Raw genomic sequence first — 17,986 nt, 5'->3', positions numbered from 1 at the left:
CAGTTTTAATTATCACAAGGGTTTGATCTTCTTGCCGTAACATTTATTTCACTTTTTATGCTGTGCTGGGGGAGGGTAAGGCTTGCCAACCAGCAGAAAAACAATTACCTGCTTCAGTGGGAGTTTGGAATTTCACTCTGAACACACTGGGTTCCTAGGCTTCCTAGAAGGTGTCAGTGAAATCAGTTGGACAACAGTGGCATTGTAGGGTGTTGAACAGCAATATAAATCCTCCAATCACTGAGACTTCAGTTCCTTGTCGAAGTGATAGATTTTGACTCTCAATGTTCTTTATTCATTCATTCACAGGATGTGGGTATTATTGGCTTGGCCAGCATTTATTGTGCTGAAGAACACTCCCTGGTGGTCTAGTGGTTAGGATTGACGTTCTCACCATTGCGGCCTGGGTTCAATTCTCAGTCAGGGAATAGAAAATCTGCAGTGGTTGGTTAGCTCAGCTGTTACAACGTGGTGCTAATAACGCCAAGGTCATGGTTCAATAGCCACACTGGCCAAGCCTATAGAATTCTAGCCACAATGTTTGGGGGCACGGTGGCTGTGGTTTGCATTGCTGCCTCACAGTGCCAGGCAATTGGGTTCCATTCCACCCTCCGTCTGTGTGGGGTTTCCACGTTCTCTCCGTGTCTGCGTGGGGTTCCAGCGAGTGTGTCAGTTTCCTCCCACAGTTCAAAGATGTGCAGGTTAGGTGGATTGGCCATGCTAAATTGCCCATATTGTTCATGGATGCATTGATTAGGTGGGTTATAGGGTGATGGGTCTGGGTGGGATGCTCTGAGGGTCAGTGTGGGCTTGTTGGGCCGTAGGGCCTGCTCCCACACTGTTGGCATTCTATGATCTATGATCACTGGAGGTGAGCTCCATTATATAGTTTTGTACATTTGATCGACATCCTCCACCTGATAAAACAGCAATGGGATGTGTCTCTGCCACCTTGTACAGGAGTTCATTACCAGCAACAGATATTGGCCACTCTACAGGGCAAACAGAGAGATACAGCTTAAAGGAAGTGATGCATCAAGCACAGCATTAACAGAGTATCAGTTGCTGGACATGGCCCAACACCAGGGGCAGACTGCTTTACCTCCCCCAGGCAAAATCATAGAATCCCTACTGTATGGAAGCAGGCCATTTGGCCCATCAAGTCCACAGCCACCCTTCAAAGAGCATCCCACCCAGACCCAACCCCTCCATCCTATCCCTGTAACCCTGCATTTCCCATGGTTAACCCACTGAACCTGCACATCCCTGAACACGTTGGGCAATTAAGCATCGCCAATCCACCTAACCTGTACATCTTTGGACTGTAGGAGGAAATTGGAGGAAACCCACACAGACACGGGGAGAATAGTGAACTCTACACAGACAGTCACCAGAGAGTGGAATTGCATCTGGGCCCTTGGCGTTGAGAGGCAGCAGTGCTAACCACTGAGTCACTCCCTCCCAGTCAGGGAGAACGAGAGGAGTGAAGAAAAAATGAGAGAAAGTGGGAGACAGAAAAGGGGAACGGGAAAGACAAGACGAAAGGAGAGAGAAAGAAGGAAGAAGACAGAGAAAAATGGGAAAGAAGTGGGAAAGAGAAAGGGAAGAAAATTAGGTGAGTAGGAGAAAGGATGGAAGGGGGTAGAATGAGAGACAGCTAGCAGTTATGAGAGTTAACTGAGTGAAATAGCATCACGACAGGTGACAGTGATTCATAGCATTACTAGCTCCTGCTGATGCTGCCTAGCACTCAGCCTAGGCGAAAGTGTATTTAAGAGAGATCAAAGGATTCAGGAGGAGGTTGTATGGAGGAGATACTCAAGAGGTGGGCACAGGAGGTGAGAAACAGACTGAGGTCCAGCCTGACAGTCAGCAGACCACAAGCTTCTCACGCACTGACCTTCATGCTGGAGAAGTTCCTGCGTTGGTCAAACTCGAACTCCAGCTCCACGTACTGGCCAGCAAAGGTCTCGTTGCTCCAACCGACGTAGTCGTACCCCGGCCACACACGGTACTCGTGGCTCTGGGTGAAATCATCCAGCCCCAGGACCCCATCTGTCAGCTGACCCAGACCACTGTGACTGCGCCTAAGCAGAGGGTGGCATCAGTCAGATCTCAGCAGAATCAGACCCAAGGTGAGGGCGAGCAACAGGTTAAACATCCAGCCCTCCCACCCATCTCTCGGAGCTGCATCACCAAAGGCTGAGGAGCCCCTGGTCTCACACTGTATGTAATAGATGCTTGTTGAAGACCGTATTCCTGATTTCAGAGGTATGTAATATATGGATTACAAGGTAACCAGAAACAAAGGCTCTATCCAGCAATTCCGCAACATCATTACTTTGCGCCGACCAGGCATTAGCACAATCAAACCCTTTATGATTGACAGGAACAGCTAAGTGGATTGAAAATCCAAGGTGTACCCAGACCCTGATCTTGGATTGTGTGATAAGTACTGGATAAATCTACTGCATTATCACTGCTTTTGCTACCATAATATAGAGGCTTACTTGGAGTCCTGAACACCATCATAGGTAGAGTCATTGAGGTAGACGACTGCTGTCCCTGGCTTTTCGATGGTCTGTCCCACAGGCCCACTGTATGAACACAGGCCATCTAGACACAGATATTAATGAGAAGATCAGCTTCTCTTGCACACACGTACTCACCCACATACACCCACAGCATAGCAGCCACCCAGGAAAAGAAGTCTGCTTGAGTTCACATTTCAGGCCCGGTGACCTTTCCTCAGAACTGGACCCAAAACATTTTAACACTGACTTCTCTTCAAAGATGCTGCCAGACTTGCTGAGCTTTTCCAGCAACTTCTGCTTTCGTTTTAGTTATTACTTGTTTAATAATAATTCATGCAATTTCTCAATGCTAGATATTGGACAAGCTTGAATTTGGTTTACTGCTTTCTGTCTGCTTCCCTTGCTGTGGTGTTACATTTATGTTGTCTGTCATAAACTCGATGTATATTAAATACGGAGGCCAGCAACCCCAAACATCACGGAGAGAATTGCAAACAGCTTGGGATAATCCCAAAATTCGCTGTAATAAAAGCAGCCTCAGCTGCTCCGAATCTTTAAACTGTAGGTGGGAAGATCAAGGAACAGACAAACTCACCAGCCCAGACACAGCCATACAGCTCGACCCGCATACACACACTTGACGGCTGCTCAGTCACTGGGATCACCCGCACATAGCGGGCAATGATCGGAGGCCGTAAGTCCTTCAGGACAATATCGTAAGTGTTGACATTTCCAGGAATAATCTATAAAACAAGAGGATTTAGAAGGGTGCAGGTTGGTATAGGGCCTGTACTTGTACAGAAAGGTAGCACTGTGCGTGAAGCTGTGGACTGAGCAAATGCATTTGGCTCAGTATTTTACCAAAGTCTACTGACCTGTTTCTGTCTCACGGTGTATGATCCAACCCCATCAGCAGTGTGATGCCAGGGGCTGTTGACAGTGCTATCAAGTAGCACTTTCTCAGTCATGGTATTATAAAAGAGATGGCCAATCAAGCGGTAGACACAGTGAAGTTAATTTTCCAAAATCCAGGAAAGGTTCCACCAGGTTTCAAAGTAACAGACATAAATTCCTCTCTAAAAGAAAGGAGGGAGGGAGGCAGCAAACTATAAACCAGTTAACTTGGCATCTGTCATGGAGAAGGTGTCAAAACTGATTGTTGAGGAGGTTATAGTTGGGCATTTAGAAAAGTAACTTAAGGTAATCACAAAAAGTTAGCATAGTTTTGTGAAATGGAAAGCATACTTAAACCGGTTTATCTGAGTTCTTTGAGGGAGTAATGTGCTGTGGATAAATGGAAGCCTGTGGACTCACAATACTTAGATTGCCAGAAGGCATTTATAGAAGTGCCACATAAGAGGTTAATGCAAAAAGTTGGAGTTCATGGTGTGCGGAGTAACATATTAGTGTAGACAGAAAAAAAACAAAAACTGAAATTGCTGGAGAAACTCAACAGATCTGGCAGTATCTATGGGCAGAAAGCAGAATTAACATTTGAAGTCTCGTGACTCTTTTTCAGAACTAGAAGCAGCTAGGAAAAGGTGGTATCCACACTGATGATGGTGGGGGTGGGGTAAGATATGCGAGTAGACATGTGGAGACACAGTCCAGAGAGAGAAAGAGAGAAAAGATAGGCAGACAAAGGAATTGTTTATAGGTAGCCAGGGAAGAAAGGGGTTCTTCAATATTTTTAAGGCAGAAGTGGATAGATTCTTGTTAGGTACGGGAATCTGAGGTTCTCAGGAGTAGATACGTATGTGGAATTCAAAACAGTTCAGCCGTGATCCTGTTGAAAGGACAGCAGAACTGAGGGGCAGGGGTCAGAGGGTTTGAGCTGTAGGGAGAGGGTGAATAGTCTGGGGCTATTTTCCCTGGACTGTTGGAGACTGAGGGGTGACCTTATAGAAGTTTATAAAACCACGTGGACATGGATAGGGTGAAGGCCAAGTTCTTTTCCTCCGGGTTGAGTGTTGAAACTAGAGGGGAAAGGTTTAAGGTGAGAGGGAAAAGATTTAAAAGGGACCTAAGGTGCAACATTTTCATGCAGAGGGTGGTGCGTGTATGGAATGAGCCATCAGAACAAGTGGTGGAGGCCATTTAAAAAGATGGGTAAATGATTAGGAAGAGTTTAGAGGGAAATGGGCCAAATGCTGGCAAATGGGGCTAGATTTGTTTAGGATATCTGATCACCACAGACAGGTTGGACCGAATGGTCTGTTTCTGTGCTATACATCTTTAGGATTCTAAATGGCCTCGCCCTGCTCCTAGTTCATATATAACCTTCTCACCGATGCTAACTTTGGGTTCCATTCTGCTCATTCCTTCATTATGGTCTTGGTCTAAACAAAAATAAAGAAGCTGAATTCTGGAAGTGCAGTGACAGTGACTGCCCTTGATATCTAGGCTGCATATGAGAAAGTGTGGTCTCAAGGGAACCTTCAAAACTACAGTCGATGGGAACAGAGAAACCCTCCACATGTTAGAATCAAAGCTGACACATGCGAAGATAGTTGTTACTGCAGGTCAGTCACATTAGCTCTAAAACACCACTGCAGGAGTTCCCCAGGTGACTATTTTCTAATCAACCTGATCAGAGATGCTCTGGAGCAGGTGGGACTTGAACCCAAGTCTCTTGACACAGAGTAGGGATAGTACCACCAGGTGCGATGTCCTCAAAGGAATATTCAGGGTCTGACCATTTTTAGCTGATTTATCAATGACCTTTTCTACATCAGAAGGACAGAAGTGGTGGAATGTTCACAATGACTGCAAAATGTTCTGCACTGTTCATGACTCCTCAGATTCTGAAGCAGTCCACGTACAAACACAACATGGACAATATGCCAAGTGAACTTATAAATGGCAATAACCATTTTTTAAAATTTCATTTTTGAAATGTGGGCATTTCTTGCCCATCCTTAGCTGCCCTTGAGAAGGTGGTGGTGAGCTGCCTTCTTGAATCGCTACAGTCCTGCTGTGGGTTGACACACTGTCATAGAGGGGGAATTCTGAATTTTGACCCAGGAACGTCGATGTATTTCCAAGTCAGGATGGGGGTGGCTTGGAGGGGAACTTGAGCATGCCACAACTGCCAGGCAATGATCATCTCCACAAGACAGAAACCTTGACATTCACTGTATTACCATTGCCTAAACCCCCATGACCAAGATCATGGAGGTTAAAACTGGTCACAAATGATGCTGGACTAACCACATAAATACTGTGACTACAAGAGACTGGGAATCATGCAGCAAGTAATTCACCCCCTGACACCACTAAACCTGTCCATCATCTAAAGGAACAAATCTCCCCACTTGCTCCTCCACCTACTCTCAAGAAGTCCCAACATCACCAATTAGAAAGCAGCCCACTGATTGGCACCCTCTCCATCATGTTAAACTTTCACTCCCACGACCACCAAGTGTGTACCATCCACAAGATTCACTGTCACAACTTACCAAGCCACCTTCACTAGCATCTGTAAACCTGACTTCAATCATCTAGAGGAAGAAAGGCAGCAGATGCATACACATACCGCTGCTAGCAAGTTCCCCTCCAAGCCATTCACCATCCCGACTTGGAAACATCACAGTTCTTTGGATATCGCTGGATCAAAATCCTGGAATTCCCTCCCTTAGGGCATTGTGGGTCCGTCAACAGCATGTGGACTGCAGCAGTTCAAGAAGGCAGCTTACCCCCACCTTCTCAGGGAAAACTAGAGACTTTGTAGGTTAGATGGAACAATCCCTCTTCCGCATCTACATTGGCCCTAAACCCCACCTCTTCCTCCATAACATCAATGACTATCAGCGCCGCCTCATGCTCCCACGAGGAACTCAAACAGTTCATCGACTTCACCAATACCTTCACCTGGACACAATAGTTCACCTGGACCATCTCTGATACCTCTCTCTCCTTCCTGGACCCCTGTCTCCATCTCAGGCAACCACCTAGAAACCAATATCCACTTCAAGCCCACCGACTCCCACAGCTACCTAGAATATTCCTCCGGTCACCCACCTTCCTGCAAAAATGCCATCCCCTATCCCCAATTCCTTCACCTCCACCGCATCTGCTCTCAGAATGAGGCATTCCACTCCCATACATCTCAGATGTGCTCGTTTTTCAAGGATGGCAACTTACCCCCGGCAGTGGTTGAGAACACCCTCGACCGTGGCTCCCACATTTCCCGCAACTCATCCCTCACACCCCCTCCCGGCAATAACAACCAAAACAGAATCCCCCTCATCCTCACGTACCACTCCACCAACCTCCACATTCAATGCATCATCCTCCGACACTTCCACCATCTGCAATCCAACACCACCAAAGATATTTTTCCCTCCCCACCCTTATGTGTTTTCTAGAGGGACCACTCTCTCCGTGACTTCCTTGTCTGCTCCAGGCTCCCCTCCAGCCCCACCACACCCGGCACTTTTCCCTGCAATGTCCCTACACCTCCTCCCTCACCCCGATTCCAGCCCCAAGACGACTTTCCACATCAAGCAGATGTTCACCTGCACATCTGCTAATGTGGTACACTGTATCCGCTGATCCCGGTGTGGCCTCTTCTACATCAGGGAAACCAAGCGGAGGCTTGGGGACCGCTTTGCAGAACATCTACACTTGATTCGCACTAAACAACTGCACCTCCCAGTCGTGAACCATTTCAACTCCCCCTCCCATTCCTTAGATGACATGTCCATCCTGGGCCTCCTGCAGTGCCACAATGATGCCACCTGAAGGTTGCAGGAACAGCAACTCATATTCCACTTGGGAACCCTGCAACTCAATGTTGTCAATGTGGATTCACAAGCTTCAAAATCTCCCCTCCACCAGCCAGCCCAGCACATCCCCGCCTCCCTAACCTGTCCCTCCCCCCATCTCAAGTCCCACCCCCATCTCCTACATACTAGCCTCATTCCACTTCCTTGACCTGTCCGTCCTCCCTGGACTGACCTATCTCCTAACTCCCCACTTACACTCAACTTTACTGGCTCCACCCCCACCTCTATGACCTGTCTATCTCTTCTCCACCTATCATCTCCTTTATCCATCTTATATCCGCCTCCCCCTCTCTCCCTATTTATTTCAAATTCCCCTTCCCCGCCCCCATTTCTGAAGAAGGGTCTAGACTGAAAATGTCAGCTTTCCTGCTCGACCTGCAGTGTTCATCCAGCTCTACACCCCGGTATCTCATGTAATAAATGCTGGCCCAGCCAATGATGCCCATGTGCCTTATCAGTAAGTTTGAGACTCCATGAGGAAGCAGGTGGGTGGCGCTTTCTTTACCTGTTTCCCCTGGCGATCCTTCCAGGTTATCCAGCGTCTCCCATCCCGGCTGTAATCCAGTTGATAAGCACGGGCAAACTCATTTCCGCTCCCATAAGCGTGTCGCCCCTGTGTGCCAAGCAGCGTAATAAAGGTGAGGGCATGAAGGTCAATCTGCAGGTACTCCACACTGTCAGGGTACAGCAGGTCGACTGGACACCAGGCGCCATCACCCTGCTCCTTCTCCAGTCTGAAAAGGAACATGAAGCACTTACTTCAGTGTTACAGTGCCAGGAGGGGGCAGTAAGACACTACATTAACCCACCAGCAGCACTTGGAACAGTCGGCATGGACTGACAGACCCTTTACAGACTGGTATCAACAGCCAGAGTAGATGGCAAGTCACTGACTAAGCAACTTGTAATTCATCAACAATCCTCATCCCCAGCACCTTCTGTTACTGAAAGAGTTCAGCACTGGCAGAACGTCAACATTAAGTCCAGGCGAACTTTAGCGATATGTGATCCTCGGCAGGCAGAGGATTTGACTGACAGCAACAAAACCAAGACTGGTCTCAAATTTGGGTGTTAGCACACACGTGAAGAGTAACAAGCACACATGTACAGGCACAGCAGCAAACATGGCCACACGAACACAGAAACACAGCATCAATTATAATCACATCACAACGCTCACTCGCCAACTCTCACATACAGGTACACAGCCAACACTCACGCACATGTCCTCAGATCGCGCTGTCTCTCTCGCACACACCACCCCCCCCAACTGTCGCGCGCGCACACAGACATACACCCCACTCACTCGCGCGCGTGCGCAACCCGCCCCACGCTCGCTCTCGCGCGCACAACCCCCCACGCTGGGTCTCTCGCGCTCGCAACCCCCCAAGCTCGCTCTCTAGTGCGCACGCACACAACCTCCCACGCTCTCTCGTGCACACGCGCAACCCCCCCACGCGCGTTCTCTCTCGCGCGTGCAACACCCCACGCTCGCTCTCTCGCGCGTGCAACCCCCACACGCTCGCTCTCTCGCGCGTGCAACCCCCACACGCTCGCTCTCTCGCGCGTGCAACCCCCACACGCTCGCTCTCTCGCACGCGCAACCCCCCAAGCTCGCTCTCTCGCGCGCACGCACGCACACAACCTCCCACGCTCTCTCTCTCGCGCGCAACCCCCCACGCTCTCTCGCGCGCACGCACACACGCGCAAACCCCAACGCTCACTCTCTCGAGCGTGCGCAACCCCCCACACGCGCTCGCTCTCTCGCACGCGCGCGCAACATCCCACGCTCGCTCTCGCGCATGCGCAACCCCCCACGCTGGCTCTCACACGCCCCCGCGCGCAACCCCCCACGCTGGCTCTCACACGCCCCCGCGCGCAACCCCCCACGCTCACTCTCACACACGCTCGCTCTCACCCCCCCCACCCCACTCACGCCCACACACCCCCCACATACGCACATCCACACACCCACACCCCCCCCCACACACGCACATCCACACACCCACACCCCCCCCCCACACACGCACATCCACACACCCACACCCCCCCCACACACACACACACAACCCCCCCCCACACACACACACACAACCCCACACACACACACAACCCCACACACACAACCCCACACACACAACCCCACACACACAACCCCACACACACACACACACACACACACACACACACAACCCCCCACACACACACACACAACCCCACACACACACACAACCCCCCACACAACCCCACACACACACACAACCCCCCACACACACACACACAACCCCCCACACACACACACACAACCCCCCACACACACACACACAACCCCCCACACACACACACACAACCCCCCACACACACACACACCCACACCCCACTCACACACCCCCCCCACCCACACACACCCACACACGCCTCACCCACACAGCCCCCACCCACACACACACCTCCCCACCCACACACCCACACCCCCACCCACACACCCACACCCCCACCCACACACCCACACAGCCCCCACCCACACACACACACCTCCCCACCCACACACACACACCTCCCCACCCACACACACACACCTCCCCACCCACACCCACCCCCCCCCACTCACACCCACACACCCCCCCACTCACACCCACACACCCTCCCGCCCACTCACGCCCACACACCCCCCCAGACACACACACCCCCCCCACACACACACACACACACCCCCACACACACACAACCCCCCCCACACACACACACACACCCCCCCACACACACACAACCCCCCCCACACACACACACACACCCCCACCACACACACACACACACCCCCCCCACACACACACACAACCCCCCCCACACACACACACACACCCCCCCCACACACACACACACACAACCCCCCCCACACACACACACACACAACCCCCCCCACACACACACACACAACCCCCCCCACACACACACACACAACCCCCCCCACACACACACACAACCCCCCCCCCACACACACACACACACACACACCCACACACACACACACACACCCCCACACACACACACACACACCCCCACACACACACACACACACACACACACACATCCCCCCCCACACACACATCCCCACACACACACACACACCCACACACACACACACACACACCCCCACACACACACACACACACATCCCCACACACACACACACACACACCCACACCCCACTCACACACCCCCCACCCACACACACCCACACACGCCTCACCCACACAGCCCCCACCCACACACACACCTCCCCACCCACACACGCCCCACACACACACACCTCACCACCCACACACACACCTCACCACCCACACACACACCTCACCACCCACACACACCCACACACCCCCCCACTCACACCCACACACCCCCCCCACTCACACCCACACACCCCCCCCACTCACGCCCACACACCCTCCCGCCCACTCACGCCCACACACCCTCCCACCCACTCACGCCCACACACCCCCCCGCCCTCTCACGCCCACACACCCCCCCGCCCTCTCACGCCCACACACCCCCCCGCCCTCTCACGCCCACACACCCCCCCCGCCCTCTCACGCCCACACCCCCCCCGCCCTCTCACGCCCACACCCCCCCCGCCCCCTCACATACCCTCCACAACTCTCACAAGCACACTCCCCCCCGACAATACCCACATGCCCACCCCAACTCACACATAGTGAGCCCCATCTCTGACATGCACAGCCCTCTCATACACAACCCCTTCAATCCTCTGTGGCACATGCATGTCAGCACACAGATGCACAGAAGCATCAGGAATGCCAACTGAGAACAGCTGTACTACCTCTGCAGGGAGTGGTAAGACTATTTGTCTCACAGTCATCCTGTTACAAATCCCACCAAAACACATGGATGGCAAAATGCCCTTTCTGAGTTAGCCATCCCATCCAACGATTGGAGTGGAGGGAAATTCCAGGGTTTAAGGAAGAAGGCTGTAGTCAGACCCCTGTCTCCAGATTAACTCAATCCAAATGCTCTGAGTCCTCAAAGCTCGAGGGAGGAGCCAAGCCACAGTGAACAGTATAAAGCGTGGTTATGAGCAGGACAGTGGTTCCCAGTGAACGTAGCTGACTCTTTTACCAGTAACAGCTCAGGGTAAACATTAGCAATTTAAGCATAAATGTAGATAGTATGATTAAGAATTTGCTGATGATTCCAAACATTTATAGGACATAGAAAATACAACACAGAAACAGGCCATTCAGCCCAATTAGTTCATGCTATTGTTTATGCTCCACTATAGCCTTGTCCAGTCTTTCCTCACCTTAGTCTGCTTTCAGACCACTTTATCTCTTCTGTCTATCAGGCATGTCTGAGACGCACTTCAATACTATTCAACCACTCACTGAGCAATGAGTTCCACATTCTCACTACTCTTTGACTGAAGAGGTCTACATGGAAATCCTGATTAGGTTTCTTCCTGAACATTTTATCACGAAGGCTTCTGTTTATGTTATTCCCTGAAGGAGAGAACATTCTCTCTGCAGCCACAACTTTAAAGACCTCAAATATGTCTTCAGCCATTTTAATTATAAATAAAACCTTTCAAGACTTTTATGGCTTATATACTCAGACGTCTTCTGTGCATTTTCTTCAGCAACTGCATATTCTTATAATGTGGCAACAAGAACTGTGAGCAGTACTCCAAGTAGGTTACAGCTGAGGTTCAGCAAAGGATTAACATACCTTCTCTAATTAGGAGTATGTATGAGTCGCAATGTCCCTGCTATCACTACCCTAGATCTAGTCATCTGAAAATTTATTCCGAGTTTGTTTAGCTTGTTCAATGCATCTCATTTTACAAACATTTTAAATACATTCATTTCATGATTCTATGTTATACCTAGGATGGTGACGGCGAGCAAGAGTGGGCATAGCTTTAAATTGAGGGGTGAAAGATATAGGACAGATGTCAGAGGTAGTTTCTTTACTCAGTGAGTAGTAAGGGAATGGAACGCTTTGCCTGCAACAGTAGTAGATTCGCCAACTTTAGGTACATTTAAGTCGTCATTGGACAAGCATATGGATGTACATGGAATAGTGTTGGTTAGATGGGCTCGAGATCGGTATGAGGGGTCGGCACAACATCGAGGGCTGAAGGGCCTGTACTGTGCTGTAATGTTCTATGTTCTATATCTAATCATTCTGCCTCCTTGGTAATTACCACAGTAAAATGATTATTTAATGTTTCTGCCATCTCTCAAAATTTTGCTATTTTGTTTCATGTTACTTGATAAATTACTACTTTGTCTTCTTTTTTGTCTTAACTCCTGATCTTTTCATATTCTCTCACTCCTCAGCTCTGTGTATACTTCATGTTTATCATTTTTATAACCCTCCGCTGTTCCCTTGTATTTTATGTATAGAGTCACACTGGTGTTTAGTTTGTTCTTTTGTTTTAGCACATTATATATTTCATTTATTTTTTAAGTTCTTCATGAGACATTAGTGTTACTGGCGAAACCAACACTGATTACCCACCCTAATAGCCCTTGAGAAAGCAGTGTCAAGTGATTTTCTTAAACCACTGCAGGTCTTAAGGGGCTGGGACAGAGTGCTATCAGGAAAGAATGCCCAGGATTTTAACCCAGTGACAGTGAAGCAACGGTGATATACTTCCAAGTCAGGATGATAAGTGGCTCGAAGTGGAGCTTGCAGGGCGTGGTGCTCCCACATGCCTGCTGTCATTGATGATTTAGGTATCAGAAGTTATGGATTTGGAAGAAGCTGCTGAAAAAGCCTCGGCAAAGCCTTGCTACAAAGCACAATGGTGATGGACGCAGTGAATGAAGCACCAATCAAGTTGTCCTGAATGGTGTTGACAGTCTTCATTATTTATGAAACTGCATCTATCCGGCCAATTGAACACTGTTTTAAATCTTTCCCTTTATTCTACATTAGATGCTGGCTAACAGCTCTGCCATTTTATTTTTCCCAAATTATAAGCTCAGCTCCTCAAAATACATTTTTCTCCAAGCTATTGACTTGTCTTCTGTCACTCTTATGTCCCACTCTATCATCATTTTAAAACATCATGGGCAGGATTCTCCAATGAGTGGTAATCCTTCCTTTCTATAAAAGGAAGGAGCTCCACGATTTCTCAGAGGAAATTCTGCTCAGGGGCTGCTCAGAAATACAGACCTGCACTTCCATTCTGACTGGGCTTTTGTAGTGTAGAATTGTCAGAGGATGACAAACCTCATTTCATCGTCACAGCAATGAGCTGCCATTTTCTGAAAGTCCTGACAGTCACTTTGGCAGCTGCATTAGGCAAGGTTGATGCTAGACTGCAGTGAGGTTAGGGTGCCAGCTGGATTGGTGACAGGGTGCCTGAGAGTAGGATGCCAGGTGGGTAGGTGTTAGGGTACCCACATGGGGATGGGCAGTATCGGGTGGATAGGGTACGTGTGTCTGTGTGTGCGCGCCTGTGGCTGCGTGACTGAGATTGACAGACAATTTTGTTTTGTCTTGCTATTAGCATTATGGTGTCATGAATCAGTCCAGCTAGCCAGCCTCCCCATTTTCCTTTCTCTGTCATTTCTAAATATATTTCACAAATGCTCAACTCTCAGCCCTGATTTTCTGCAGCCATGTCTCAGTAATCCCCACTGGTTTCTCCTAAAGCACGATCACCACCAGCTCTCCTGTTATGTTCTACGCACCATATGCAATGATTTACAGAAATTACAATTCATTTTAATAGACTATCCTCTCGCTTTAAAGGGGCAGATTAGCTCAGTTGGCTGGACAGCTGGTCTGCAATGCAGAGTGATGCCAACTGTATGGGTTCAGTTCCCGCACCACCCGAGGTTACCATCAAAGACTCTCCTTCTCAAACTCCCCCCTTGCCCAAGGTGTGGAGATCCTCAGGTTAAACCACCACCAGTTGTCTCTCTGTAATGAGAGAGCAGCCCTATGTTCTGATTGGACAATAGTGACTTTACCTCTTAACTAGTATTTTATGTTAACCATCTTTTTAGAATTCTGTTATACTATTTACCATGTACTTGTCACAAATAACCTGCCTTATGTTCCTTCTTCCAGTGTTCCCCTACCCATTTCTTTTACTTCTCAGCTGCTTACATTTTTATTGTTGCCTCTGGCCATCTTATTAGTTTAATACCTTTACCTGGTTGTCTAGGTTACAGTGCAAACTAAATCTGTAATCTGCAGGAAGCAAACAGTGAACTGGTCAGACAGGCAGGAAAGTGGCAAATTGAATCCAACCCAAAGAAGACATAGGTCACGGCCTACACACCTGGCATTAAAATTCTTCTATTATCCATTTGTGCAATGGGCAGGACATCTTTATGGTTCCTGTTAGTGGTGAATACCATCTGCGTTGCTGCTGCATAGTAGCAGAGTTAGCTTCACTTGTTACTCAAACGTTTATTACATCTTAGTCTACTATAGTAATCTAAAGTAGACCAGTTACTTTTCAGGGCTGAAAGTGATGGCTTTACTTTTCTCTATTGACTGAGGACAAGAACAGAGAATCAGGGAGTTTGTGGTTGAAACATATAAAGCATCATGGCTAGAGGGTTGCATGCAGTCCTGACCACTACATTACAGGGAGGACGTAACCACATTAGAGAGGACACAGCAGATTTCACAAGGACGCTGTCAGGAATAGGGAAATCTAGTGACAAAAAGAAATTTGGATAGTTTGGGATTGTAATCTTTGGAACAGTGAAGGCTAAGGGGAGATTTAATGAGGTGCACAAATTTGTGAAAATTAGGCAAAGTAGAAAGGACTTAATTCTGTCAGTAGAGAGCTCAAGAACAGAAACAGCAGCTTTAAAGTTGTTGGTTTAAAATACGAATTACAGGGGAGTTGAGGAGTCTTCTTTCACTCAGGGCTGATGGTGCTTAGCTTGAAGTAAAACAGACCCTTCGGATATTGGCCTGAGCCCAATACAAGGTGAGGCTGCTGTTGAGCCAGCCTTGGGGAAGGAGAGGGCAGTTTGTACAGTCCTCGCAAAAGCTAATCCCACATTGCCGAGCCTGCTCTGCAGAACATGAAATGTGCAGTCCAGAGTCCTGATGTGATAGAGCAGTGAAGATGGCTAATCACAAAAATCTGACAATTTGTAACTACAGAATTAACAACTAGCACATAGACAGTTGTTTCTAAGGACGAGGGAACTGGAGACATCAAGGAGAGCAGCAAGTGACACCAAAGTCCGGGTCTGCGGTATCTGTTCTACACACCACACCAAGAGAATGAGATGAAGATAGAATGATGAAGGAAGCTGGACACAGAGAAGGCCACCCCTCAGAAGAGAGTGATTTTGTACATTTCCTGAGAAATTCCCTGTTGGAGACAAGGATGATACCTGTGAAGATGAAAGAATTCAATCGTTCCCTCACTATCTAAGCTTTAAAGGGCAACACAGCGTATACTGATGCTCTACCCTCACCTGCCAAATCGGGCTGCTGTTGATCCATACCACTCACTGGAGGCAGTGATGTCTTCATCGGCAATCGTACCATCCTGCATTCCCAATGCGTAACGACACAGGCCTGTGGCAATAAAGGACCACTATACATCAAATAAATTGTCTCCAAGAGAAACGCAAAATTACAGTTCACATCCCACACAATCAAATATTGCCACTGTGTTCTGCTCTATCAAGAGGTTTGAGAGGTATATAAGGAGAAGGCCAATCAGCCCACTGAGCCTGTGTAAGCCCTTTGCAAAAGCTCACCGATTGGTCCCTCTCAGACAGACTATAACTACAGTGTGAACTGTCCCCAAGTTTGAATTATTGGATTAGTAAGCAATGCTGGGAGATTTAAAACCCACCACGACAGACTGTGAACTTGAATAGTGTTTAAAAGAATACTGGGGAAGTTTTTACTTTCGGTCAAATCAGCAAATTGAGTGAAAACTGCACTGATGACTATACCAGTTTTGCAAAGTGAAGTGACTGGTCCACTCAAACTCATTTTGCAGCACCACAAATATGAAATATTTCATGAGCCAATACAACTGGGCAGTGTTTTCCAAATAAATTGCTTTTCTTTGTATTTAAAAATCATTTCTTAATTATTTGAGTGACACTTCTATTGCATTAATATTTATAACTGGATGTGGGTTTATTGCAAAAAAAACGTTGTTAAAATAAGTATCTCACTCACGAACCAAAAATGACCCTAAAAAATCTACAAAATTAGAATGATGCATTTAACCAACTTAAAAGATTGCAGAAACTTTGTCTGACACAATTCCTTTGATTTGCAGCAAACTGCTCAGCAAAACTCAGTAGAATTCAGCGTACACTCAACCAGGATAATGTCAATCCAAATGATCATTAAACTGCCAGATTGTTGCAAAATCCTAACAAGCTCAGGAACATAAACTTTGAGCAGGAACTTGCTGCTGTATTTACCACTCTGACCTAGGTGATCCAATTGCACTCTAACATGGCAATGTGACTGGATTAGTAATCCAGAGGATCAAGTTAATGCCTGGGAGACATGGATTCAAATTCCACCAGGTAGAACTTAAATTCAATTACTTAGTAAATCTAGAATTGAAAATTATAACACTGGAATTGAACAGGAAACTATCATTAAAAACTGAAAGAACTGCAGATGTTGTAAATCGGAAATAAAAATACAAATTACTGGATAAATTCAGCAAGTCTGGGAGCATCTGTGAAGAGAAATCAGAGCTAACATTTTGGGGGGTCCAGTGAGCCACATCCAGTTCTGAGGAGGGGTCACCAGACCCAAAACATTAACTCCGATTTCTCTTCACAGATGTTGCCAGATCTGCTGAGTTTTTCCAGCAACTTCTGTTTTTGTTTCAGAAAACAATCAGTGATTGTTGCAAAAACCTATCTGGCTCACTAAAGGAAATCTGCCAGCCTGGACTACATCTGGCTCAGTGATTAGCATTGCTGTCGCACAGCGCCAGTGACCCAGGTTCGATTCCAGCCTCGGATGACTGTCTGCATAGAGTTTGCACATTCTCCACACGTCTGTGTGGGTTTTCTCCGAGTTCTCAGTTTCCTCCCACAATCTGCAGATGTGCAGATTAGGTGGTTTGTCCATGCTAAACTGCCCCGTGGTGTCCAGGGTTATATAGTTTAGGTGGACTAGCCATGGGAAATGTGGGGTTACGGACATAGGGTTGGGGGCGCTGAGCCTGGGTGGGATACTGTTTGGAGGGTCTGCACGGACTTGACAGACCAAATGGTCTCTTACTGCACTGTACAGATTTTGTGGTTCCAGACGTACAGTAATATGGCTGACACTTACCTGCCCCCTGAAATGTGTTTAGCAACCTCTAGGGACAGCTAGCAAATCCCGGTCTTGTCAAGGACATCCACATCAAGTGAGAAAATTAGAGAAACAAGGCTGATGTTTAATTGTCCTCTGATATGGTTTAGCTCACCGTCCAGTAATAGCTGTCACTAGGTTCCAAAAGGCTCACCAACAGTTTTGGGAACAGACAAGTGAGTGACAGTGAGAAACCCAACAGGAAGTGGGAGTAAAATTAAATCATGTTTATCACTCTCAACAGGGAAATGCTAGCAGTATGGTAATGTCACTGGACTGTTATTCAAAGGTTCAGGCTAATGGTCTGGGGACGTGACTATAAAT

At 48.0% G+C, this 17,986-nt stretch overlaps 1 protein-coding gene across 2 annotated transcripts in view; it reads right to left on the bottom strand.

Moving 5' to 3' along the window:
• Nucleotides 1-17,986, bottom strand: part of ddr2l (discoidin domain receptor family, member 2, like) — a 69,210-nt gene that overhangs the window by 28,679 nt on the left and 22,545 nt on the right. For both annotated transcript variants that reach the window (XM_059638186.1, XM_048559063.2), the window contains exons 3-7: nucleotides 15,796-15,898; nucleotides 7,827-8,055; nucleotides 3,130-3,277; nucleotides 2,511-2,616; nucleotides 1,901-2,087 (exon numbers count right to left, since the gene is read on the bottom strand). In XM_059638186.1, coding sequence (XP_059494169.1) covers nucleotides 1,901-2,087; nucleotides 2,511-2,616; nucleotides 3,130-3,277; nucleotides 7,827-8,055; nucleotides 15,796-15,898 — 773 coding nt within the window. The remainder of the gene's footprint in view (nucleotides 1-1,900; nucleotides 2,088-2,510; nucleotides 2,617-3,129; nucleotides 3,278-7,826; nucleotides 8,056-15,795; nucleotides 15,899-17,986) is intronic.

This window comes from Stegostoma tigrinum, chromosome 29 (assembly GCF_030684315.1).
Source record: "Stegostoma tigrinum isolate sSteTig4 chromosome 29, sSteTig4.hap1, whole genome shotgun sequence".
In the NCBI taxonomy this organism is placed as follows: Eukaryota; Metazoa; Chordata; class Chondrichthyes; order Orectolobiformes; family Stegostomatidae; genus Stegostoma; species Stegostoma tigrinum.
The sequence above is the reverse complement of the archived record's forward strand: the minus strand, read 5'-3'. Positions and strand labels throughout refer to the sequence as shown.